The sequence below is a fragment of the Orbicella faveolata genome, unplaced genomic scaffold, assembly GCF_042242905.1.
Source record: "Orbicella faveolata isolate gen_17 unplaced genomic scaffold, um_ofav_v1 contig_13, whole genome shotgun sequence".
NCBI classification, from domain to species: domain Eukaryota; kingdom Metazoa; phylum Cnidaria; class Anthozoa; order Scleractinia; family Merulinidae; genus Orbicella; species Orbicella faveolata.
The window spans coordinates 9830001-9857039 of NW_028301540.1; the positions used below are offsets into that span (position 1 = coordinate 9830001).

The window sequence follows — 27039 nt, forward strand, 5'->3', positions numbered from 1 at the left end:
GAGCTTAAAGAAAGTAAGTGGGCTTTGATCTTCTGTTCATTCTGCAATCAGAATAAACGAGTGATCTTCATTTCGTCTCTCGCTCTTTGAAAAAAAAAAAATAAAAAGAGAGAGAGAAAAAGAAAAAGAAGAAGAAGGAAAAAGGAGATTGCTCTGTCTATTTGACTTAGTGCCAGTCTCTGCTCCTGTTAAAGCGTCTAGCACGGATAAATGTACGTAGCTTACCTTGTTGAAGGCTTACATGCCTACCAACTGCATGAATTTCAGACTGCAATGCAATAAACGAAGGAACTTGTATGACATCGCTAGAACTGTTCACCAGTCCCTCAACTTGACGGTAGACAACTGAAGGGCCGATGGCAACGACATAGATTCGGGTACCCAACTTTTCAAGCTGTTCTCTAGCCCCTTTCAGTTGGTCAACGTCGGTTGCTTGAGGACCTGACGTGAATAATATAACAGTTTTCGGTGCAGGCTGTCGGTGATATCTGAACATGCGAACAGCCATTTCCAATGCCTTGTCTATCCTTCTCGGTCCTCTAATTTGGCTGGTTCTCATAATTGCTTCCAGAAACTCATCAAAATCCGTAGAGTCCTTGAATTGTACACTTGGCCGGCTGTATTTGCCATATGTTATCACGCTTGCACGAACTCCACTCTCAGAAACCTTGAAAGCCTTCGCTAAGGATATCGCAAACTCTCTCTGCCTCTTGAAGTCGTTCGTTTCTACCTCCTCAGAAGAGTCCAACAGGAAAACGACACCTGTATCTTTACTTAATGGAGTTGAGAAGTCTGTAAAATTGAAAAACAAAGAAAAATGATAGCTCTTAGACATACGACTTACGGTATGTCAAATCCATCAGCAAAAGCTTCTTAATGCGCTGTTTGTAACAGTCACGTGACGAATTGTCCCCGTAACCTACCTTTACAAGTCATACATCAACAACAATATAATAATACTAGTTTTGAAACGCTTTGGAGTGGTATAACCATAGAGTATCCCACGGGTCACGTGTATCTCATTATACATTTGAGCCTTTTTCTGCCATGCTATAGAAAACACTGTGGCCAACACATACGCGCAGCGCACGATGGGATGTTTGGGTGCAATACCGTCGAGCATAACACGGAATTCCTGTATTCTGATTGGCTGTATTTTTCACAATACTGGTATATTGTGAAAATACACTTAGCTATGGAATGGTGCGTTTACACATGCATATAACCAGAGACGGAGTCTACGATAACACGCCAGCTAGGTTACAAATATTGAAGTTTGAAAAAAGAGAATCATAAATGGGAAATAATCAATCCAACCAGAGAAAATATACTGCTACTATCCAGGCTAATCTAGTGGAGTTCATGCTTTTTTTTTTAACACGAAGTCCTGATTGATACACGACACCTCGTTATATCCCTGATATAAACGTCGGACTACTTCCCATGATGTGGGATTTACGACTGGCTGGTCAGAAAAAAAAAACTGCGGTGGCATTTTTACCTGAATTCACTCTTATGTAACTAGCTGCAGATGAAAGATATGGCTGTAATGCTTCTTGAGATTTGTCTTCGATGATGTTACGGCCTCCAACAATCTGATTTAGCCTCGAAGAATCGATACCCTCCCCAATAGCTATCACAAACACGCTGACACCTTGACCGCGAAGAGCCTGGACAGGTGGCCTTAAGTCGGTCCCAGGATCTGTTAGTTGACCTCCATGAGTGAAAATGAGCAAAATCTTCGGAACGAGCGGTCGCGCTTGAGAAAATGTCTGGTAGGCCAGCTTTAAAGCTCGGTCAATTCTCTTGTTGCCGTCAATGTAAGGAAGCGAGCTGATGGATTGATTGATGGCCTCGTTGGTCGTTCGACTACCAAGTGGCACCGCCAACTCTGCGGTCTTTCCATAAGGGATTATCCCAGCTCGGACGTAGCGAGGGGATATTTCGAACTGCCCAATGATTTTTCGCAGGAAACTCAGTTCCTCTCCATAATTTGCTTTGGGTACCGCTGATGAAGAATCAAGCAGGAACAACATGTCCGCTGTGATTTCCAAAGGCGGGATTGGATCTGCATCAAAAAAAAAAACAAAAAAAACCCAACAAACAAACAAGAGAATTGAGAATAACGTGTCAAGAGCAGCAACTGTATGCGAGGCGATATTTATTAATGTCAAGTTGTAGCTAGCTTTATTTCAAACGTTTTTTCACCTTTTATTAGAAAGTAAAGAATTCAACTCGAGATGAAAATAACAGCCTTTTCAAATCTTAGCTTCAAAGAGTCTGGACCCGGACAGTGTCTATTAAAAACATGGCTATTTTTTTCAAGTTTCTTCATTCTGCCCTGATAGTCGGGGCCATGCTTGATAATTTTGGGTTGATCTAATTTTGGTATATTTTTTTTTTACCAATCAGTTTGATCCTACAATGTGAAAGTAATTTTGTACGTGTAGAATATGACTTATAAAAAATACGATGACATAGCTTAAACTATTGCCTCTACTCCCGGAGAAGCATCAAATGTGTAGAGAGCAGTCACTTCAGCAGAACCGTTGTGCTGAGTTTGATGAGAAGAAGAGGCTAAACTATGTAGCGACATTTGAATTGATGTTGCATTAACTTCAGCATAGCATAAGCACAAAGTTTGGTTCTTGGTGCAAATTTTTTTTAATTTTTTGCTGATAGTGAACATATCGTCATTAGTTAGCCGTAGGTGTGCTCAATTAACGTCAAAGCAAGCAAGCAACGAAGTGTCTACTATTTTTTACGATTAAATGGTCATAATTCTAAAGTTAATCAGCTATTATGGTGCTTCTCGAATAGAAAAAGAACGAATACAACCACAGCAATTCAAACAACAACTCACCGTACTTGTCAATTTGATTCACAATGCGATATGTCTGTTGTAAAAGCTTCTCAAAAGAGTCCACAAAGAACACGTCCTGTCGTCTTCTGGTGAGGAGATACAACTCATTGATGTCAATGTAAACACCAATTCCGATGACGTAAACTTGAACTCCCAGGTCGTGTAGTGGTCGGACCGCTACGTCCAGCGGCTTCGCGTCAAAGTCTTCTGTCTGTTTTCCGTCGGTGAGGACGAAAGCGATTCTCGGTACGGACGGACGAGAAGCGGAAAAAATCTCCATTGCTAGTGCCAGTGCTTTGTCGATGCGTGTTCTGTTGCCTAAATATTCCAGGTTATCTATGGCAGTGTTAATGCTTGGTTTGTCGTTGTAAGTGTCAAAGTCGAACATGAGCTTTGGGTCGTCGCTGTATATGATCGTGCTGACTCGTGCCTCCGTCGGAGAGATGCGGAACACATTCGTGAGATCTTTGACGAATTCCTTTTCGCGATTGTAATCCTCGGGCCCAATGCTTCCCGACGAGTCCATTATAAAGACCACATCAGCTTTGTTTCTGACAGATACTCCGTCGGCTTAAAAGAAAGAAAGGAAAACCACATATGAAAGAAAACCAATTCACAACCGCTCTTAATAAGCATAGAATCAGGTAGTAAAGCACCAAAAAAAAAAAAAAAAACGAAAACGATAGTTTGCGTAGCAAGCATTTCTGTACGAAGAGCTTTCTACGCATTCTTGTCGCGTGCAAACTGGAGAGAGAATTTTTTTGGAGCTCTCGCAATTTTTAATCTCTCTCTAGGCTCCAGGAAAGAAGGGTATGCGCTTGATAATACAAAAATAAGTCATTCACACTTGATTGATGAAAGTGAACATATTTACCTCTTTCAAGGCATGCATAATTGCAACCATTAAGACAACACTTTTTCGTGCCAGGGCAGTCAGTGTCGCAAGTGCAGTCATCCCAAACCAATGAAGGACAGTCAGTTCGCTCTGGGACTGGTGGACATACTCCAAACCTTATCCGACTTGTAACTGTAAACGAAAACAACAAGAACTGAAACAACAGCATCATCAAAAGTGACACACAAAAAAAATCATTCTCGTGCCCACATGCCGTGATTCTTTTAGTCAGCAGCGGGAATAAAGGTTCTCGGTTGCTAGGGACCAGAATGCAGAAACACCTAACAACAGCTGAAAGAAAAATATCTTCACCAACAAAAAAAGGAAAAACAAACAAACAAACAAACAAAAAAAAAACGACAACGACAATAGCAGCAACGACAGCGTCAACATGAACTGTTATTGTCATCAGAAACTTTTCTCCCACGCTATTGTTGAAAACGTTACGGGATATCCGAAAGTATCCTACATGTAATCTATTTTGCAGTCAGCGCGTATAACGGCTGCAAAGGAGATTAACCTCTTCAGTTACAATTGATTTTTCCCAGTTCTGAAAATGTTTGTTTTAATATCGCGCGTTTAGTTTTAATCCCAATTATCAAATTGTTAAAGATGATTTCCAGTCCGTACTGCGCAGTCTCAGCACCCTAATGTTTATAAGTCTCACTCGATGGAATGCGAATCGATGATACTCGTTACGAACCACACACCTTTACTTTGAGGCCTTTCGAATTCTTTTTCCAACTGCTTCATTGATTTTTAGAGCTGCAAATTTGTTTCATCAAGTGATATGAGAAAGAACGAAACATAAAGCTTCGCGTCCATAATGGCGGTTGAGATGAATCTTTGAACTTTCTTCATGTAAGTAGTCGCGAAATGTTCAACAAAAAACGTAAACAAACTTTCGAGAGCGCGCGGTACGGACTGGAAATCATCACATCATAACAAAACGTTTGGAACCGACGATAAATCTTATTGAAAAGCGATAAAAACAGCTTGCAAAAGAGGTCTCCCGGCAAAAAAGCTCCTTTCTGTTCGCATATCGAAAAATATAATGTCCATGGACAAGTATCTTTGTTATAATCCATCAAATATTTTCGCTTGCACGCGATTGGTCTAAATGCGTCACGTGAATGAATATGCCCCAGCTAAAACTGGGGAATATCCAAGTGATGTTCCCTAATTTTCAAAAAATCCCGCGTGTTGCGAAAAATATTTGAAGGATAGTAAACATCATAGCCTCTATTTGGCGAGAAAATATGCTCGGGTATTTGTCCTTGAACATTATCTGCTCCACGAAACTCACAGTTTTCGGAGCAGATAACGACCGCGGATATATATCCAAACATATTTTCGCGCCCAAAGGAGGCTGTTTATATATTTTTGCACCAAATGGAGATTAGTATTTTTCATGATCAACAACAAACATCTTGGAGGAAGTCTCAGTAAGGGGAGGAGTGATTTGGGAATATTTTTCTCAGTCCTGATTTTGCCCAGTGATTTTTGACTGCCTTTTGAGGCGTAGGGTCGATTTCCGCCGCTCTCTCCAGTCCGATTTTCGTTCCTCATCCCGAACAGCGGCTGGTAATCGAGCCTATTTGAGATACACTACGAGTAGTCCCTCTTTCGCTTAATCCGTCGTGCGTGGCGCAAAAGAAAATCGCGAGAAAAAAATGGCCGCGTGACCAGGATTTCGTGCGGGCATTTTTTTCTCGCGGTTTTCTTTCGCGTCACGCACAACGGACCAAGCGAAAGAGGGACCACTCGTAGTCTATTAAATTTGAGACGTCGCGTTAAACAAGCCAAACTCTCATTACAGGAATTGACTCCGACATTATTTCAATATTTTCAACCTGTAACGTGACTTATTAGTAACAGAGAAGGATCAATAAATGAACCATGAGTGTAAGGTGTTCCCCAAGAAAATCCTAGTTCTGGGAGGCCTTATGTCACGCAACATTGCGTGACGGAGTTTCAGCGCTCCAAAAGTAACCACTCAATAAATCTTAATTAAAAGATTAAGATTTAAATCCCATATAAGTGTTTACCACCAATTCAACAAAATTCCCGCACGAAGTTGAAGTTTAACTGGCAGAAAAGGTTGAAGAAAAGCGCCGATCATAACTTTTGAATCATTTATTAAGAAACACTAGCCTCCTCTCAGGCGATCTAATGGCTCGTCACGCAATTTTTGGGAGGAAAAATTGCGTGACGAGCTAGAAGAACTTCTGCGTCGGAGGGTCGGAGGCTACTCGAACATCGAATGCGGACGAATACGTCAATTACGGTTTGTAGAGAGTGATATACTCTTCTAGGGTGTTTTTTTATATGGTATTTCAAACAAAAAAGTATACTTAAAGCGAAACAGCACGCGTTGGAGGTCTGGTGTCCCAAGGAGAGTTAATCACAGATTTATTGCATTCCTTCATGTCTTTAATTTAGAACAAAGATTACGCTGTGGTTCAAAGTATTCATAGGACTCGCTACCAAACTTAAGTCCGTGAGAAACCGAAGATGTTGGAAACACAACAGGTACATTTGAGTCGCCCTTGAGACTTACTGAGGTCAGAAAACCGCTGCGATTTCGTCTCTCGCCGCTCGTTGACACCTTCAACTGAGATGAAAACACAACAAAGAAAATCTCTGTGATCAGAGTACAGCTGAAGCCGTCATAAATAAGCTTATATATATTTCCTCGTGATCTAAATAAAAGACGAATCCGCTGCTCTAATCGACGGCCAGATGCAATTGCAAGATCTTTCGAAACGTTGATTTAATTTTATGTCGCGTCAACTTCTACAGTGACAGAATCCAAGTTATAAAATTTACAGACAATTTGTCATGTGCTGTTTATGACGAACTACTCAGTCATAAAATACCTGAATGGGCACTTACCCTGCGCTTCGATGATCCGGAGTGTGATAAAAATCAATAGCAGTGTCTTGACCAGAGCAGATGGTGTCTTCATCGCTTCGGTAGTCGTTTTTCTTCAGAAATTCATCCACAACTCCAGAAATCCAATCTTCGCAGAGTTACAACAGATATTTAGGATTCGTGTGTTCCGTATAGCAGATTTGTGACAGTTCCTTCAAACGGCTTATCGAAGAAACCTCGGGAGAAATTCCTCACTTAACCAGCGGTGAGATTAGCAGCTGTCGGAGGTCGCCAGATCCGTGCATTAATTACTATCTGTGGAATGGGATCAAACAAACAGAGGATTGGAAACTGTCGATCCACCAGGAGCGCAGTAATACGCGATAACCAAGAAATAGTTTTGTTTCACCTTTTCACCTTTAACGAAGGATCATATCTCGTCTGTTCGAAAAGCCTGATGATCTCATTTTACCGAAAGGATTGCGATGTTGGGGGCTGGACGGAAGCGGTGGGCTGCACATAAACGGTTTTAGCTGTTAAATAAGTTCTTTACAACTAGGGCTTTATTTCGAAAACGATATAGACGCAAACAAGCATCTCCTGTTCAAAGTCATGTATGAATTGAGAACCAATTATCAGAAGAAATTCTCGGGAAATGATTAATTTGCACCCCTGAAGTGTAACACTGTATGATGTCAATAGCAATTGTCATATGATAAGAATGTTGTTATTACGTCTTCGAGAGTGAAAATATACCACCTTCTCAACTTTAAAGATCGCATTGATGACAGCGCAGTCTTGTTCTAGTCATCACCAGAATAAATGCGCGTGCTTTTTGTATAGGAACTTAAGTTCTGTTTCCGCTAGTTTTTGCCGTCACGAGTATGCTAGAACCTTTTCGATGTTTATAAAGTTCAGGGTTGGACAAATGGACCAATAAACACAAGGTACTTCTCAGTTTATATCAATGGAAACAAATTTGCCGGTTAGAGAGCATTATTTATTGTATACACTTATTAGGTAAGTTTTCTACTGTTACTGTTTTATGGCCTTATCTGCCTCTTGGCATCAGAGGACTTGGGAGGGCGGGGGTATTCCCTTATATGGCCCATGTAAGTATGTGCGGCCCCAAAGGGTATGGTTTATTTAGCCGTCAGTGGTCAGAAATTATAGGGTATCGATTTTGGCCATTTTGGTCTCAAATAGGGTTTGGTTTTTGCACTCTAGTCTTGAATTGAGTGTCAGGTCTTATAAAGGGTATCGAATTTTTGTTCAGGTCATAAATATGGTGTAGGGAAAATCGCAGATTTTGATCTTACTAGGGTTTAAGGCTTTGGGAAGCGGCCCACACGCCCTACCCAATCATTCTGTAAGGGCTGGGGAGTAGCAGTAATACTCTTAGAGAGTAGGACCAATGACCTATGTTTGATCATGCAATCAACAGCAGCTGAACGCTCGCCGTACATAGAGTAAGAAATATTGTCTAACAAATATTGTCCTCGTGCGAAACTCGTACGTGAAAATTTGCCTAGTTGGCAGTAATCCGGAAGACTAAAAATAAAACGGAAGAGGATTGCTCTAGGGGTTTTAATTTTTAAGTGGATTAAAATAATTAAAGCATCCTTTGCGAACAGTTTTAATCTCATTAGCGGTGTCTTCTTTAAAACAACTTGATGCGCGTGTTCACGTGAATCGTTTTAACGCAACTATAGGTGTGGCAACTTGGTAGCTGCCTTATTTCATTGAGGTAGAAGAAAGCGTCAAAATAGAGCAGCTTTTAGGGTAAATCCATGGGCATGTCAGATTTTAAGGCCATTTGCCAATTTTTAACTCGGGGGGGGGGGCACTCCCATATAAAAAGGACGGGGCTACTCGTCGGAAATTTTGAAAAGAACCACTATAAAGAACCCTGTTTTGTGGCGGTCACTTGAAATTTTTTTTACCCCTACGAGGTACCAATTCTAAAGCAACACATTACCGACACTGACTTTTTGTAGCTCAAAACCCCTTTAAAGGTATCGCAAAAGCTCCTGCTGTGGGACATGTCGAGACTGAACACCCTAAGAGATACCGATTCTGCTTTTTAAAGCCCAAACAGGTACAACGAGCATCCCTTTCCTTTTATATGTTAGTTCCCTTCCCCGTGTTGTTGACATCCGGTGGCCTATTGCTTCCCTTGATTGCGTCTTTAACATCAATCTTGTTCGAGGAATGTGGTTTCAATATAATTGGCTCACGCGCAGGAAAGAAAGGCGGGTTATTCCGACAAACCTTCTGTGGAAGATTGCCAGAGATGAAGCACGCTGACTAGAAAGGCCAAGGTTCAAGTACCTCTTTGTTATGAATTGATGAACAGAAGCAGAAGTTTCCAACTTCAAGCTAAGTGCAGATATGATGTGTTATATTTAAAACAAGCACCTACGCCTCTCAGGAAATAAACCCATTGGCTATAGTGTTTCTGTGTTATGTTTATTGGGTAGAAACTCTATCACACGAAGTGATGACTATCAGCGTCGACTAATCGATGACGCTCGCGTTGAACACGTAAGAAACGGCAAGTCGGATTTGCGATAAAAGCGCACTTGCGCGGAGCGATTTTCGTTTGTTCTCACGTCTGAAGGTTACTCTTTACCGTGAAAAGACGCGAGATAATGCGCTAGATCTTACTAGTTCACGATGTACAGGGGAGATTATTATCCTAGTGTATCCCATTCATGGTATAATTCTGTCATCCTCACGCTCGAGGCGAACGCGACGCAACTCGCAAGAGGCGAGGAATCACTCGAGAGGAATCTAAAGTCACTCGCAGGATGCGAGACAACTCGAGAGGGAGAGCTGCGCTCGCGACACGCGAGGAATGAGGCGACTTTAGAGAAACGACGAGATAAATAATCTAATTCACGTAACTTGCGTGTTAATTCAACATTTTATGAAAAAGCAGGACAAATAACCCTGTATGATCACAAAAGTTTCTTCCTTTTTGTCTAAATATAGACCTACGTGTATTATGGTAGTTTGCAACTACACTCACGTTAATTACATACAAAACCATGACTTTCCAGTTCGTGCTATGGTTTGCTCGTGGCATTTTTCCTTAACTTTTCCAGCATTGTAGTAAATATCTTATTGATCAAGCTTGCTCGGGACAGGCACTTTTGTGTGTTTTGTTTACAAATTTTTCCACCAGAGGATTGAATTACGACAGTGCTTAGCCCTTGGCTATTTTTTGTACTAATAATACTCGTTTTGTTTGGTTAACATGTCTGCTGGTAATGCTTGATGTTCTATCGTAGTATTGCTCATTAAAAATATGAAACAAACAGCGGTGATAAACATTTTAAAAACATGCGTTTTATGAACTTGACGTTTCGTATGCTAGTTAACATACATTTTCAAAAGTTTAAAATGTTTATCACCGCTGTTTGTTATATATTTTTAATCAAGCTACGATGGCCGAAGACCAAAAGTTTATATGATATTGTTCATTAACTTCATTCCAAGGATTTTGAAAAGGGATACAGTGTTCTTAATAGGTATGTGAAGGGGGGGGGGGGGTGGAACCTTTTTATAGTTCTTTGTTATAGTTTGCTAGCTTCTTTTTATGTAAAGTTCTTCGTTTTTTTCACGTAAAGCGCTTTCGAATATTTCATAGTATTAGCGCTATATAAATGTATAATTATTATTATTATTATTATTATTATTGTTATTATTATTATTAAGATGGGTACTTTTTCTGTAAAAAAATGGTATACGAAAGGGTAAAAGGGCTAAACTTCGGCGCGGAGCCCCACCGTATAAAACTTTGTAGATTACTCTCGCCCCCCCTTTCGGATATCATCTTACTATCCATTGTGAGTGAAAGATTACTTCTTTGGAATTTACAGATTGTGGCAAACGACACTGACATATTTATTGCTTTAATTTTAATAAATTGAGCTTTATTTCTACTCAGACAGTTTGGAAGCTTGCTATGGTCTCTATAACTAAAAGGTAGCCCTCTCCGGATACAGAAGAGGAAAACGTCCAGTGTTAACTCCGAGAGCTTCATATCTAGCATAAGACTCCTTGAAATGTTTCTCTTAACGCTACGAGTAATGCCTCAAAGATTTTTCTGACCCGAGAATATATTAGTGAAGTGTCCGATAGTCTTTTTTATAACCGTTATTTGCATTATTAACAGATTTCCGTTAGAGCGTTGGAACCGAGACCCCTCGCTAACTAAGTTTTTTTGATAAAAAAGGAAATAACAAACTGTTCTAACTATGACTAATAAAGGCATCCGCGGCACAAATTTCAAACCTTTTTATTAAAGTTAACTAAGCCAATAATGACAAGCTCGTCGGCCACTTGGGAAACAAGTAGGAGCCTGGAACCGATAATCATAGCACGCGATTGAACATCTAGGAAATGGCACGCAGCAAAAAAGACAGCTGCCAAAATTCAGAAAAGTGGCTAGTTGCTATGCGAGATAATATTCATAAGTTAATAGCCGACTACTTCCTAAAAGCTTTCTATAGCAAACAACTTAGCAAAAGAACGCTTATATTTTTGTTACTCATATTTATTCTACATCACAGATGTACACATTTTCACAAACACCTCCATATTGTTTCACGATCGATTTCTTTGGAAGCGCCCACCTAAAGGGGAAAAATATAGAAAGTTTAAGTATTGTATGCTCGCAACTTTTTTGCTCACCATATATTTCATCTAACAATTGGTCTTTGTCTTCACCTATCCTTTCCCTTCCCCATACACAACACAGTGTCGATTTCTTTTCTATTCAACTTTGCCACAATATGTCAACATTAGTCTGGCGAAGGGGATTCGAAAATGGAATATTTAATTAACCATTCAAAAATATCTATCTATGGGTGTTTTTAACACTACTTAGTGTAGTATCTTTATAACTTACGTGTGGGAAAACAGAACGCTTCAGTAAGCTTCTGGTTATCCAATAATCGTGTTAAGTCCTCAAATGACTCGACAAGGAAGAGATCATCTACTGGGTTCTGCACTATGGCCCTCAACTCGTCTTTATCGACATCATCACCGATACCAACAACAATAACCTGTGAGAGTAACGTTTATTTAGCTCAGAGCTTGGGACCATTTGTTTCGTGCAACATAATATATAAATAAATGAGCTTTGTTCAACGAGGAGAGCAGTCTTACGAGTGACAAACACGTGGTAATCGGACAACGAGTCGACTTACACAGGGGTTTGGTCCATGAAGGGAAGAAACAGAGAACATTTATCACATCATATCATAGAACGTTGGTGAAGGGCTGAGGAGAGGTGGGCAGATGGGGTGGAAATACACCAAAGTGGTTTAGATGGTTGTGTTTTCCTGGAAATACAAGCATATGAATGATGAATAGGGCAGGTACAACCGTTATAGACTTATCCAACAGTATTCCCCTTATTCCCATTAAATCCATTAATCGAGGCAGACCCTTTGTCCTGTGTTTTTCGGAGGCTAAAAAGAACACGCTGAATTATAATTTTGTACATAACTACCTTAATGCTCTGATCACGCAACGGTCGCACGGCGTCCACCAACTCAATCGCCCCAGGATCGTTTGATTGACGGCCATCAGTTATCAACAACAACACCTGAGGTACAAGGCTTTGACGTCCTTCGGGAAACAAGTTGTTGGCAGCCGTCTCTAGAGCGCTGTCTATGCGAGTGCGACCGCGAAAATATGGCACGCCATCCACTGCTGCAGTAAAGGAGAAAAGGTCGGTACTTCTAAGCGTGCCAAATCTGATGGACATGATTGGTACATCGCTGAAAACAATAAGACCTAGCTGGACGTTTCGAGGCCCAACGGTGAGTTTACTGGCTAATCCCTTAATGAAATTCCTCTGTTTTTGGTAGTTGCCATCTCGTATGGAACCGGAGGAATCCATTGCGATGCCCAGGTCAAAGGCTTCGGCGCATGTAGAACCGGTTGGAGCGCCTGTTGTAAATGGAATGGTGGGTCCTGTGGAAACAACACAGTGGCACTTTATATAAGTATTATTTAGGACTAAGCTGCGGGATTCGCGTTTAAGAACCTAATAGAGAAGATACTCATGAAAAGGAAATTCTCAGGGTTTTTTTTTTCAGATGCACATTAGTAATGTCGAACAGTGTAATGCGTTCGTTACATTTTCGCACAAACTGTGTGGTAAAACGCATTTCCGTACATTCGTTTGTTTTGTTTATTCGCATTAACAACCACCACTTACGTATGGTTTGCCGTCTGTGTGCGAATCAGGCCCAAAACAGAAATCTCTCGTCTAGCTGCTCATTTGCAATCAGAGTTGAGATTTGAAAACGCGCGATTACCGGCATGGCATGGGGACAGCAGTAGTACTCAGCTCCCAGTGGCATGGATACCTTTGTCCTTTCCCTTAGCCAGGAAAGTAAGGTTTACTTTTTCGGTCCAAACATCGCCTTAGAGTGTTCTTGAGCTCAAAGCATTTTTCTGCAGGACTAAACGGCAACTTAAGCCTTGCTAAAGAGGTGGTAAGAGCAAGGGAAGGCTAAAGGCAGGCCCTTTCTTGTTGTTGTCATTAGGTGATAGCTGAAAGCTGAAACGACATTGATCGCATTGCCAATACTGGCTCTAACTGAGCAGTAAGAAAAAACACCTCTTGGGGTATTTACATTTATACGACGAGAGTTTGTACTCGTATTGCCCTAATAACCAGATGTAGCCATAACAACTACAACAACAATAACAACGGTAGCAATTACCGGTTACTTCACCCACAGACGGTAGACATGTAAGCCGACAGCCGTCAAAACAGCAAAGGAAACCGGAGGAACACTGTTCGTCAGACAGGCAAGTGTGGTTGTAGGTAAAACAGGAGCCACCAGAAGGATCGGATATCTCTGGACACTGACCAATGGGACTAACCGTCGTTGATATTCCTGTAGCAAAAACACAATAGCTGCTTATTAAATGGTGTAGTTGTATTCTGATAGCCGGTCATTCCTCCTCCCTTGCTGGGAATGGTCGGTTACAAAGGAAACAGTACTTTTACCTCTTTCCTATATTTAACTGCAATCCTCTCTACAGGTTGTTTGGATAACCTTGACTATGAACAAGAAGAGCTCGCAATATGTTGCAATCTGCGCACACTACATTCATGTAGTTAGACCATATCCGACCGGTCTTGACACGTAGGTCTTTTCTCCTGTTTCTTTAGCAGTAACCACGGGGAGTATGCGTATTGCACCATTATAATGCTATATCGCGACATGGGACGCATAAGACCTTCTGTCAAAGATATGGTTGCCATTGAAAGAGAAAGTTCTAAGTAAAATTAAATGCAGTGCCAAATTGTTTCCAATGAGTTCAATTCCAGACAGAGTCGCAGAGTTTGGCAAAAGTTATTGCCGGTTAAGGTCAACGTGGGCACTTTCTGCACCACCCCCTCCCCGACCCAGTATGAATTAGAGTTAAGAGGGGATTCCTGATCTCGGGCTCTGATGTTTGCATTCGACGCAAAGTAAACTCGATAAGTAAATCGTGTGCTATCATTTGTGCCGAGAGACAAAAGAGCGAATTCTTTCATATGCGCACTTCCTTCGGCATTCACTTTCTGCACTAAGGTATTCTCACCTGACGGATAATAATGACTGCTTTGGAATTAAAATGATAACTTTGTAGTTCACAAATACAGCACAAACACCTGCTTCCACTCCAAAATAACTCAAGATGAGCCGAAACAATGGATGTGATTTAATTTTCAAATGCAAATAAAGAGGCAGTTGGCATAGCAATCTTCAAAACTAGCGAGTAATCACCATGTAAAAAGCAGGAGATGATTATTGTTACCGCGCATCTTTTACTAAGTAGGATGACTGGCAATTCACCTACAGTTGGAAATGTTGGTCATTGTAACAGTTGGAAATGAAAATTACGAATAAAGCTATTCAAAAATAACTTCCTTAAAAAACTGCAGGTATGAATATCTTGAAATGATACAGCAATCTCCTTCTAAAATGTACAAATTCTAAAATTGCTAATCTGTTAGACTTTAAAGAGAAAAATGACATTATCATAATCAACAACAACGACAACAACACGATTTACAATAACAGCAACATCAACGGCAACGAAAGAGAGAACAGAAATATTAACAACAGTGGCAGAAAGTGCATCATTAACATGAATAACAATAGCGTCAACAGCAACAACAACAACAACAAAACAGCGACAAAAAAAAAAAAAAGCAACAGCAGCAGCGGTAGTTCAGCGACAGCGAAGGTGGAACAACAACCACCACAACAACAACAATAAACGGAAAAAAAGCAACAATAAAAACAGCGACCACAACATTAGCAACAACCGCAACAACAACAAAAGCACCAATGATAAACTTTATCATCATCAGTCCTTGTCGCGTCATGGGACGCGTGAGATTTTAAAGGGCCCTAGTCAGCCACACCTTTGTTTTTGTTTACATGCGAGAGTTTGGCTATTATATTTTATTCTGAGAATGTCGAAACGAAGGAAATCACTGTAAAACTACTAAAGATAATTGAACATACTTTCAGGAACAAAACTTACAGTAAACCAATAACATTTCGCCTCACCATGCAATATTAATTTTTACGATAACTGCAGAAATTCTCGCGCGCTCGTTGCCTAATCTTTATTGTCAATAAGTGGACAGACACACGAATTTATAATTTATGCGATGCGTCAATGAGCTTTCTCCAGCGAGTCTGCGGATCCACTCGGCTATCGCCTCGTGGATCCACAGCTACTTTGAAAATGTTATGACGAAATTCATGATCAATAACAGGACAGACACAGACAAACTGACGTCAATTTGTTAAAGTTTCGATGGCATCGAAAATGGTGGAGGCTGGCTAGGATCCTGTAACAACAACAACAACAACAACAACAACAACAACAACAACAAAAACCTTTATTAACGTGTCTGGGGTATTTAGCATTGCTGCTAATTGGGGACACAATTAGCAGCAATGCTAATTGTGTCCCCTAACAATAAACTCACCTGGATTGACACATGCAGAAGCAGCCACATCACGACTAGCCTTTCTCAAGCCCTCGAATGATTGGACAGTAAAAACATATGAAGAATCTTTCGCAATCAAACGAAGTTCATACTGGGATATTTCAGGTCCGATTCCAACCACCAACACACGCGCGCCCTGACGGTGAATAGGGTCGGCGGCGACATCGAGATCAACTGCATCTGGATCACGTGTTTGACGTCCATCAGTCATGACGATCACCACACTCGGGAAGCCTGGTCTGTAAAGAATGATAAAAATAATGACAAAAATGTTTGTTCAAAGCTTTAAAATGTGCACAAAAATTCTCCCAAATCGTGGGATAAAGTATAGAAACAAATAAATGCAGAAGAAACTTCCTGGGAGAATTTCCATTTATTTTAAACCGACTGCGTTCATGTCGGGACAATTAGCGTTTCACTTGGGAACAACAACCAATCCAAGATAGTAAACCGATGTCCAAAGTTCTTTTTCGTCGGCACAACTCTACGAGAAGTGTGGAATTTATTAGATGTACGTAGCAATGCCTTGTTTAGTCTTGTCTACATAAACTTACGAAATTAAGGTGGAAAACCGCACCTGGCCTGCTGTAGTACTCGAGAGGTCATAGTAAGCGCCTTGTCAATTCTCGTTCGCTTCTGAAGGTAGGGCAACTCGTCGACTGCCAACAGGAAGTTATCCAAGTTATTGTACTGGTCAAAAGTAATCTTCAGCTGCGTATCGTCGCTGTAGATGATCACTGCTGCTCGACTTCCCGCTCCAACATTAAAAATGGAGGCGAGTCTCTTGACAAAGTTTTTCCCTTGCTGATACTGTGGCGCGTCGATACTCCGCGAAGAGTCCATCACGAAGACAATATCCAAAAGCTGGTCACACTTCGGGTCGGGTTCGCTAGGAGTCGTACTGACTGACGAATGTGTTGTGGAAGACTGCGTCGTTGGTATTGGTGAAGTTGTTCCGGTGGTTGGTTCTCTTGGTGTTGTGCTTGCAGTGGTTGCTTCTCTTGGTGTTGTGCCAATGAGACCTGGTGGTTCTTTTAAGTAATTGTATAAAACAATATCACTATGAATTCTTAGTTACGTGAATAAACGCTAATAGAGTCTACCTTTTAAGCGACGGATTACTGAAGGGGAAGAATGTCAGTAGCTCATTGGGAGATGATAGCTTATGTCACAGAATGTAGATGATTCTTGTTCAACTTCGTTTATTTGTTGATGGATTAGGAAAAAAGAGCTAACTGGATTATTCTAATTACAGAGTTAATATGAAAGGCATCGGCTTTCTGTTATATTATGTCATTAAATAGCTAATCGAGAGAATCAAGGGGAAGCCTAGGTTGCTGATAAATCCACGACGTTTCGTTTTTAGGTAAAGAACAAATGACACTGAAATCGCTTTTGGTATTGACCGTTGATTTTAACAATTTCACTAAAATCCTTGCAGAGGTATTGTTCCTTCATATTTAACCTTGGTTTTTTTTGTTTACTTACGTGGGCAGACGGCTTCCAGAAGCTTATCAGACTTGTCCAGTAATTCCTGAAACGAGCTCATCTTGAAAACATCCTCCTGACTGGTAACCAATTCCTCCAACTCACTCCGGTTCACCCTGGGTCCCACGCCCACCGCGAGAACGCGTACCCCCTTTGAACGCAGAGGTACCACAGCCTTACCAAGAGGCTCGACATTAGGTTCGGGTGTTTGCACCCCGTCGGTCATCACCACAGCAATCGAGATCACAGAAGGACGCCGATTCAAAAACAGAGAATCCGCAGCATAGCGAAGGGCAAGATCTATCCTTGTCTTACTACGTCTGTGTGACAGGGCTTCCACCTCAGACTGAAAGGTGTCCAAGGAACTTTGACTTCTGAAGTCAATGCTTAGTTCTGGTCTACCGCTATACATGATGACACCAGCTCGGCTTTTTCGCGAGGCTTTTAAGAATTTTCGAGCTATCTCCTTCACGGCCTTCTTTTCCCGTTCAAAATCTTCGTCGGTGATACTTTCCGACGAGTCCATTAGGAAGGCAACGTCAACCCCTTGGACGCATGACGGTTCTAGAAAAAAAATAAACATGAGAAAATGTAGACTAGTGAAATCAGGAATCCAGAGGGAATTCCAGTTATACATGTATTCATGTAGGTATTGTGACAGAGAAGAAAATAATCAACTAAAAACATTGCTTTTTGTTATCTTTAACAGAGTACTACCACAAGAATAATTATGGATTGCCCGTTTATCTAAACTACGGAAAAATGGGCAACCTGTGTACAGAACGTCAACTACATAGGAAAGGGTATAGGACGCTAAAGAAAGGTTTAGCAATAATCTTGTCACTGTCAAAGCGAAAGTATTTTTTAATAACCAGCTTGGCACTTCTGACGAGCTGGCTTAAATCTGGAATGAGACGAGTCTGCCGTGCAGAGGTTGAACAGTTGTAGGGTTGCACGTTTTAGAACTTTCAAAAGTGGTCATTGCTGTAAGTCTTTGTTTATCAAATATGGGAGTGAGGCAGAATGAGAGCTGGCCTTTCATTGACCCAATGATGCAATGATGTCAGAGCGCGGGCATTTCGCACATACTGGCCTTATATTTTTCAAAAAGCACAGCCTAATCCCCTAGCTCCAGTGCCTACAATTTAACAGTACTATTTGTAGATTGTAAACAATTACTGGATGAGGTTTTTGTGATAACCCTTACCGAGACCTTGATTATTCTGAATGCCACAAAAACCGAATCTAATAATTATTTTATTATACATTGAACAGAAAAAAAACTGGAAGCCATGTTTGTGCTTCTTCACTGACGGCAAGCAACACAAAGCGCGCGACCTTGACAAGAGTAACCTTAGAAGTCATGCAACGCGGTCATACATGACATGATTACCCGTGACCTTGAGTGTCCCTGACATGATTATTGTATAAGCTGCAGCTAGATGACGTCACAGGCGCTGATTTCGAAACTTCACTGTATGCTTTCGGCCAATAAGAAAAAGAGATAGTGACTTCAACGTAAATAATGTAGGTAAAGAAATAAATTCGAGTGCAATTTGGATAAATAAGTAAATTATTCAAAGACTAAAAACAATCACGAGCCCATGGGGCGAGTGTGAAAAATATTTCAAATGTATTCCAAATTGCGCGAGAAAAATCATTTGATTACTTGTATAACATGGATACAATTTTAAAATTCGTGTAGTCAATTTTAATTTTTATGCACTCAATTTTAACTTTATGCACTGTTTGTATTAATTGACCTGCTCTCAGCCAATCACCATGCTAGAACTTTTACATTTACATTGTTAAGATATGATTAACTGTGACTGTAAACCCTGTGTGCAACTTGACCTTGTCTGGGCCCTTTATTCGACTTAATCAAAGACCTCACCAGCTTACGCACCATTGTGCCAACTAAGATCTAGTTACGCCTACCAGCTTTCTTCCTGCACAACCGTCGACACCCGTCAAAGCAGCACTTGTAACCATCATCCTCATCGCAGTTAGAATCACATGTACATTCATCTTGAACTGAGCTTGGACATTTTTTATTTGGCGAATACGGTGGACACCTTCCTTTGAAGGGATCTTCAATTTAAAGAAGAGAACAGATATGATTTAATCTTGAAAATGTTGAAAACTGAAAAACTTATGGAAGTGTTTCTCGTTGAGATTTTCCATAGTGCTTACTTACCAGGCGGTGGGGTGTAGTCGGTTGAGACGCAGATCTTCCCACAGCCGTTGTTACAGCATTTGAGGTCTCCACTGCAATCAGTATCATAGTTGCACTCTTTTGGTCGAGAAGAACATGACGATGGCCGTGGAAGGTAAGGACAAGACCCTGCTTTATTAAGCTGCACCACTGTGCAAACGGAAAAAAGACAAAAGAAGAATTGATATATGGGAACGTTCTAACAAAGGGCTCCGCTCCACTGCACAGCATCAGTTTCTTTGCTCATTTTGGTAATGAGGAGAACAATGTCGCTAGATGAAAAGTTGGTCTTGTTTTCGAAAAGAGTGATTGGTTCTGATCTGACCGTGAAAACGTAAAAAGGTCGAAATAAATAAAGTAGTAAAAAGTCACAGTGTGACAGTATTATAGGGAAACATTTCAGGAAGATAACTAAAGAGAAATCAATTATTCATCAATTATTCGTCCGTCTGTCATTTTGTCTGTCTTTTTGCCTTTCTGTCTGTCTGTTCCTCTCTGTGTTCTTGTCTGCCCGGTTACGAACGCTTGTTTCTTCTGAGTATTTAGGAGATACTCAAAATAACGGAAGCGAATTAAACACCAAGAAATACATGTATTCACGTGATGTCCTCTGCTTGTCAGGGCCGTAGCCAGAAAAAGAAAACGTGACTGACGCAATCCCCACGACACATTTGAATAGTGCTCTTAGTTGTTTATCTTGGTCTAGCATCACTTAATCTGAGCGTATGTTAGACACAAGCTTGTCCTCTTACTCTTTGTACAGGCCAAAAATCCACAAGAGTGTTTGCAGCACTTTTCATCCGCGGGGCACTGGCGGTCGTGTTCACACAGGTGATCGTTGGGACAGGGTGTGGTGTATTTTGTAGGACAAGCGCCAGGCTTTTTTGGTGTTGGTTTTGGCAGGGCTGAAAAATAAATAGCGGATAATAAATCCAGATCATGAAGCTAAATATGATCTCTTGGATCTGATGCTGTCCTGGGCATTTCTCTAGGTTTAACCAAAGGATGGAGTAAGTGTGTTGGGACAAAACAGAAACAACAACGATAACATCAATAACAACAAACTGAAAAAGTAAACAAGCCAATCAACACAACAAACGGAACAATTTACCTCAAACGACAAATGATTATTTCATTCATCTCGTTTAAACTAAGACCACACTAAAGTAGAAAGTTTAGTTTCTCGTAGATGGCATAAGGAGACGTATTGCGTGCAGAAATACGAATTTAATAAAGGATTATTTTTTCAGTGGAACGTTGTGCCAGAGGCGTTTCATTGATTGTAAGGGTTCACAAGTGGCCAGATTTTGGAAACATTTTGTCTCGGACTTGAGGCAAGGCTGATCTCAGAGTTCTCGACAATTTCATCTCTAAAAGAAGGCCCATATTCCTCCGATCACCAAAATGAGCAGATTCCTTGTCAATGAAACCATGTAACTGAAACGTTTACTTACATGTTGTTGTAGATAGTAGAGGTGTCGCAGCTGTGGTTATTGGTTCGGGGGTGGTTACAGCTCCGGTTGTGGCTGGTATGGTTGGTGTGGTAACATCCGTCATCACAGTGGTGGAAGGCTAAATGCAGCAAATAGACACTATGTTATTTTACATACCGGACTGATTCTATTTAGCTATTCTATTTAGTACATTGCGATCATCTGTTTTTCGTCGTCCTGAACTGTACATTCTTTTCCCATCACAAAAAAAAAGGTCTTTTAAGTATGTCTGTTGATATTTTAAAGCGAGAGCACTATTTCCTTTACTAAACTGGGATCTCTGTTCCGGTTTACATAATCAGATGATCATATCAATAAGTGATTATTTTTCAGTTCCCAAAATAAAATAAGCTCTCCATCAAATCCCTGTGGCAGTCGAAAACAGGTAACTAAATATAAATTGCCTGTCAGAGATTTAGGCCCAGAATGTACCATATCCGAAAAAGAAACTAAACACATGGCTAAAAGTAGTTTTCACTTCTTACCGTGTCCAAATTCGCAATTAACTAATCCGAGGCCTTGTTTAATGTCCTGATATCGTGTGATATCAAGTGACAGACCTGATACGGACAGATGGCCAAATTCGGATACAGTGAATAAAAGTACTGAAATAAAAGTCATTGGTAGCGTATTTGCGTACACTGAATGTGGAAACTTCTTTTTCCGCAGTCTAAAAGAGAATGGGAAACAAAAGAAAAAAAAACCCGCTATATATATATTAAGAACAAAAACCAAAACAAACCTCTGTTGCCGTGGTTGCAGCAGTGGTAGATGGAACTGTCTCTGCGAAAAGGAGCACAAAATATAATCTTAGTCATCTGAACTACTTTCTTGGTTAGATATTTATCGACCTTCGACTATAATTACTGCATGTTTCTTTGTTACAACTTTGTATTTCTCAAATCTACGACTGGTTCACTATACTCTTGCAAAGTCTTTCCTCGATTGGTGCCGGTTGTTAGATGGGTAGGTAGGTATTCTTTATTTATCCACGGTTTCAATTCACATAACGTGCTCTTCCATCGAGCCGTGCATACTTACCTAATTAAATTATCTAATGTAACTAAATTAATTATTTTCACAGAATTAGACTAAAAACTATTAAAAAACTATCCTATAGAATCATTAGCTATAGTTAAATTTAATTCTAATTATATAAATGATTAAAAAAAAAAAACTAAGAGTGGGCTGTATCTTAGCACTCAAAGGCAAACTGTTCCAGAGAACAGAACCGCGATATTGAAAACTCCTTTTGCCTGCTTCAGTATTCGGTCTAGGAACGAAAAGGTTACATTTTGAATTTCTTAGATTATGTGAGTGAACACTGGATGTAGACTTAAAAACACTATTCAAACTAGTCGGAGAAAGATCATGGAGAGCCTTAAACAGAATAATTGTGAGTTGCTTAGAACGCATTTTTAACCTGATGTCATTTATACAGGGACCCTATGGATACCAGCCATGAGCTGAACGGGCTACCCTCTTTAAATAAAGTTTTACTTTTCTTTACTAACGCCTTCGCTCCAAAGAATCCCAGCCGAGGTCACCGTGTAAAGTGGAAGATCTTTTATTTAAGTCAGAGAAAGTAATTAAACGTGCAGCCCTATTTTGTAGTTTTTGGAGTCTCTTAGACTGACACACACCTTTTCGGCAGTGTCACGCATCGTATGAATTTTTTGCTACAACTTTTCGGCAGTGTTACGCATCGCATGAGTTTTTTGCTCATTCCTACTGAATTTGACACAAACCTATGCTGTCCCAGGCAGAGCTACACTAATCAAAGTATGGTTGGTATAGATCTTATAGATGATATAGCTCTTTCTACTGGGCTCCTTATGGTGCTCATACCCTTGTACATATTTTCCCTTTTTCGTACGGTCCTTTTCGACGCCCGAACACAAGGGGACAAATTAAATATGTCTCAAACTCACGTGCTAAAATGTTCGAAGCAATTGAAGGAACGTAGCTCATCACATCAGCAAAAGCCTTCGGCGTGTACATGTCCTCAGGTCGAACAACCAGTCTTTGAAGGTTCGGAAAATCGGCCTCGTTTCCAACAGCTATGACGTACACAGCCTTGCCTTCCTGTCGAATGATACCGGCTAACGAATCAATGGGCTCTCTATTTGGCGGATCTTTGTTGGTAATCACGATGATTATTTTAGGTACGTCGGGCCGATTAGTTGAGAAGCCTCTCGTAGCAAATGCTAGAGCGAAATCTAGTCGGCTGCTGGAACCGCCAAGGTACCGAAGATTGGTGACAGCTTCCGAAAAACTACCAAGTTCTCTATAACTTCCCACGCGAATCGGTGTTTCAAGGAAGGAATCAAATATGATGACTGAAGATTGTGTACGATCGGGGCTGTGGTTTAACACGCGCGCCAAAGATTTGACAAAATCTTTCTCTGTCTGATAGTTGTCTAATCCAACAAAAGAGGACGAATCCACGACATAGATCACTTCAGCTTTGTAATCCTTTGGTGCACTAGTATCTAACAGGTAAGAAAGTAAAGCAACAATAACAGTCAATTATTAAATGTTCGGCGCACTTGGCGCACTTGTTTTGTTTTTTGTTTATTGTTTTTGCACTTGTTAAAATGGAAGTCTGCGTTCGTGACTCACTAGGCAGGCGCTTATTTCCCATTTCAGTTCCAAAAAGCAACCACGAGTATATGGCTTCCAATGGACGAGATGTAGTCCATCGCAAGGTTACCCCCGGCATTTCATTTGCCACAACCCATTTAATAACCTTCGGTTGTCCGAAAGAAGGGTTAATGCAACAGTCATGTTAAATCGTCTAAAACGCAGTTTAAATTTTATCCGAAGGTTAGTTCTGTTGTTAGATTTGAATAATATAGCTACATGTAGGTGGGTTAAGGTGCTGCTATCTTCGGGCTAAAATCAATCAAAATGGCGAGCTTGATGATTATGGACCAGAGAGACGAGAAATAATGATAAAAAGGAAGTCACTGGAAAATCACGTCACTCAACCGTCGACATAACCATGCCTTGCTGATGGTGTTTTGTTGCTGCAAAATGGAGATTTTCCATTTCACTCGAACTTCTCATTGTTTTACTACGCGATTTATACCACGGGTTAAATATCATGCGGTTTAAATATCTAACCTCCAGTTAATCAACCCAACGTGAGTTTCACTAATTTCTCCGACACCTATGCTTTTTTGCACTGACCTCCAATCAGAATTAACCGGAGGTTAACTGAAGTCTTAATCGTATGATTGTAATTGGCTTACCAGTTCTGGAAACGACATAATACGCAATGGGTTGCACGTAGGAATTTAAGTCGCTTGAGGATGGAATCTCGAAAAAGTCACTCCGTCTTTCCACAACCGGCTGCAACTGCGGATCATTATCATCGACACCTACACCAATGATATACAAGACAGCACGCATGTCCCTGACACTTTTTGCCATCTCCCGAAGTCGCTGGGATCCAAGCTCGCGCACCTGCTGTCCGTACGTTATAAGGAAGACCACTCGAGGAACGTCGGGGCGCGCACTAGTAAGCAGTCGCTGTGTTTGCTGAAGAGCTTCCTGAATATTTCTCCTACCTCCAGTAAGGGTCACGGAGTCTACGATATCCTCAAAGCTTTTGCCCATAAGATAATCAAAAAATCCACCAATCAGTATTGGTTTGTCGCTGTAACTGATTACTGCAGCGTGTGAGGAACTAGGAACAATGCCAAACTGTTTAGCCACGAGTTTCGCGAAGTCCTTCTGTTGTCTAAGGTCGCTTTGGGTGACACCGTTTGATGTGTCTAAAAGAAACACGATGTCCACTGCAGAAGGAGGTGCACCTGAAAATTGAAAACAGTCGTACAATGGTATCGTAAAGTAACTGCAATGTGATCACAAGGATTGCAAAACCGAGAGACACGAGGGCGTGATATGAGTAAGTTGGAGACCTGGTCAAGTGACTGCGGATCTGAGCCGCGGTCATTGTTCATGTTTGTGGTTTTGGACTAGACAGTTTATTACTTTCACAATGCCTTTAAACGCATCGTGACCCTGCAAAAGACTGGGGTTGTTTGCAACGGACTAGACATCCATTTAAAGGCAGTAGTGATACCTAAAGACTTCGTTATCAAAATGTAGATTTTACGGCTACTCATCTTGACTACAGCTGCAAATTTTAGTGAGCTTATTGCAAACCTTATGTACAGCGTAGCTCTTCTACGGAGGATAACAAACCCTAACAATTAAATTCTGAATTAATATGGCATCAGGCTGACAAAACGAAGAGAGTAAAATCAATATTCTATTGGCAATTAACACAATCTTCATCAACAACTTGCACACCAAAACACGGTAAGTTTTGATAACGAAAATTATACATACCTGGACACTTCCTGGTATTGCATACTCGGGATTGCTGTCTTGGTCCTTCGCAAGGCCTTCCGCCATATTGTGGTCTAGGATTATCGCATCTACGTTCTTGAGACTGTGTCCCCGACCCACACGTCTTAGTACATGTACTCCATGCACCCCACGGGCCCCAGCCGCCGTGCACTAAAAGCGAAGACTAAACGGTCACTGATCTCATGCTCTCTAAAGATACAGCGCAGAATTTCGACTACTGAGTACCTATTGTCTACTAGCTCCTATAAGTTAAATTTATTATGAATATGGCAAGAAGCTAAAACATGGTTAATAATTCATTGCGCAAGGTGGACTTTGACTACCTTCTCTCTAAGAGACGAAGATGGATAACTACGTTTGACATATATCAGGGGTAAACAATACCTCTGAAACCCACTTCGCAGGGATTTGAAGAGCGTCAAAGATACCAGCAACACGAATTAAAGGTACCTTTAACACAAAACAATCCACAGCACCTTTGTCACAGCTTGAACAAGCCATACCTGTTATCTTTGATCAAATTATGGGAGAAAAATGGCCTGATCTGGACACAGAGGTATGGCAAAGACGTATTTTACAACCTTTGAGTAAGATATGTGTCGTACGCGATTTTTCATACGGTGTAGATTAAAGTACTGGGGTTAAAATTGCAAACTTATCAATAATTTATGAAGACATACCAGGACAACTTCTGGTATTGCAAGCACGGGACTGTAGTCGGGGTCCATTGCACGGCCTTCCGCCATTTTCTGGTGTGGGACTATCACATCTGCGTTCTTGAGTCTGCATCCCCGACCCACACGTCTTGGTACATTTGCTCCATCCACCCCACGGGCCCCAGCCCCCGTGCACTGAAAGCGTAGTTTAACGGTAACTGATCTCATTTTCTATTTATGATAGTCGTATATGCTAATTTATATAGAGATCGAGTCCAGAATTTTGACGACTGAGTACCTCTTGTACGGATGTTTAACTAGGCCTGTAGATCGTGTTTCATCTAACACGTGTTTCAGGCCGGCAATCTTCTCTCTGTTTGCCGGCTGTGGGATGCTACAAGGTTAGCTATGTGTTTGTTGCCTATTAACTGTTGTTCGATAACTTTAACTAAATTTTGGCTCCCCTTCGAGCAATTTCTTATAAATTAGTATTTACCAGCGGTAAAAGCCGAATACCTAACTTACGTGTGGGTTTCGTTCTGCAGATTTTAACTTTCGAGAACTCAAACTCATCATATACAATTGACCAGCTTTCCATTTTTCCTGAAGGGTTCGAGTTAGTAGGATTGACAGTTTGCTTTAAAACACCAACCTTTTCTCCCAGTCAAATACTCATTGTACAACTGGATATATTACCTTTCACAGGAACAGTAGTTGTTTCCCTTGGTTCCGTTGTCGATAGTATTTCTGATGGAGTAGTTTCTTCTGCCGTCGTTGGGCTTGGTGTAGCAGTTTGAGGTTCCCGAGGGGCAACTGTTTGCGATAAAAAACATAGCTTAACGCTCCTCTTTATGGTCTTCTTTAATGGGAACCGAGAGAGATTAATGAAAGGAAAACGAAAGGAGTCAAAACTTATCCTACTACTTTGTTTCACCTTCTCATAATCTTTTGTGCTTGCGTTTCTAGAACTGACGTCATTAGACTGTGTTCTTACTCCAAGGAGACATCTTATGACGGCTTATTTGCTACATGTGATCTTCAAATGGTGACCTGGATTTCTTTTTCTTTCTAATGTTAGCTCTTACAACCTGCTGGCAACTCAACTTCCAGCACATAGAAAAGAAGCTTCCGG

General features: G+C 40.9%; 2 protein-coding genes across 7 annotated transcripts in view; both read right to left on the reverse strand.

The window, feature by feature from the left end:
- LOC110050092 (uncharacterized) overlaps positions 1-7041 on the reverse strand; it is a 50075-nt gene extending 43034 nt beyond the window's left edge. For both annotated transcript variants that reach the window (XM_089284546.1, XM_089284545.1), the window contains exons 1-5: positions 6654-7041; positions 3738-3890; positions 2864-3433; positions 1502-2068; positions 226-792 (exon numbers count right to left, since the gene is read on the reverse strand). In XM_089284546.1, the coding sequence (XP_089140672.1) occupies positions 226-792; positions 1502-2068; positions 2864-3433; positions 3738-3890; positions 6654-6726 (1930 nt within the window). In that variant the 5' untranslated portion in view covers positions 6727-7041. The remainder of the gene's footprint in view (positions 1-225; positions 793-1501; positions 2069-2863; positions 3434-3737; positions 3891-6653) is intronic.
- Positions 7042-10509: 3468 nt separating this feature from the next.
- LOC110050097 (uncharacterized) overlaps positions 10510-27039 on the reverse strand; it is a 56803-nt gene continuing 40273 nt past the window's right edge. For 4 of the 5 annotated variants that reach the window (XM_089284549.1, XM_089284548.1, XM_089284547.1 and 1 more), the window contains 17 exons: positions 26604-26720; positions 25932-26102; positions 25231-25401; positions 24126-24689; positions 22803-23363; positions 21614-21654; positions 20833-20950; positions 20131-20283; positions 19361-19528; positions 19102-19254; positions 17164-17727; positions 16253-16706; positions 15655-15914; positions 13379-13555; positions 12154-12620; positions 11548-11704; positions 10510-11272 (listed from right to left, as the gene is read on the reverse strand). In XM_089284549.1, coding sequence (XP_089140675.1) covers positions 11244-11272; positions 11548-11704; positions 12154-12620; positions 13379-13555; positions 15655-15914; positions 16253-16706; positions 17164-17727; positions 19102-19254; positions 19361-19528; positions 20131-20283; positions 20833-20950; positions 21614-21654; positions 22803-23363; positions 24126-24689; positions 25231-25401; positions 25932-26102; positions 26604-26720 — 4325 coding nt within the window. In that variant the 3' untranslated portion in view covers positions 10510-11243. The remainder of the gene's footprint in view (positions 11273-11547; positions 11705-12153; positions 12621-13378; positions 13556-15654; positions 15915-16252; positions 16707-17163; positions 17728-19101; positions 19255-19360; positions 19529-20130; positions 20284-20832; positions 20951-21613; positions 21655-22802; positions 23364-24125; positions 24690-25230; positions 25402-25931; positions 26103-26603; positions 26721-27039) is intronic. The other variant, XM_089284550.1, reaches the window with a different exon arrangement.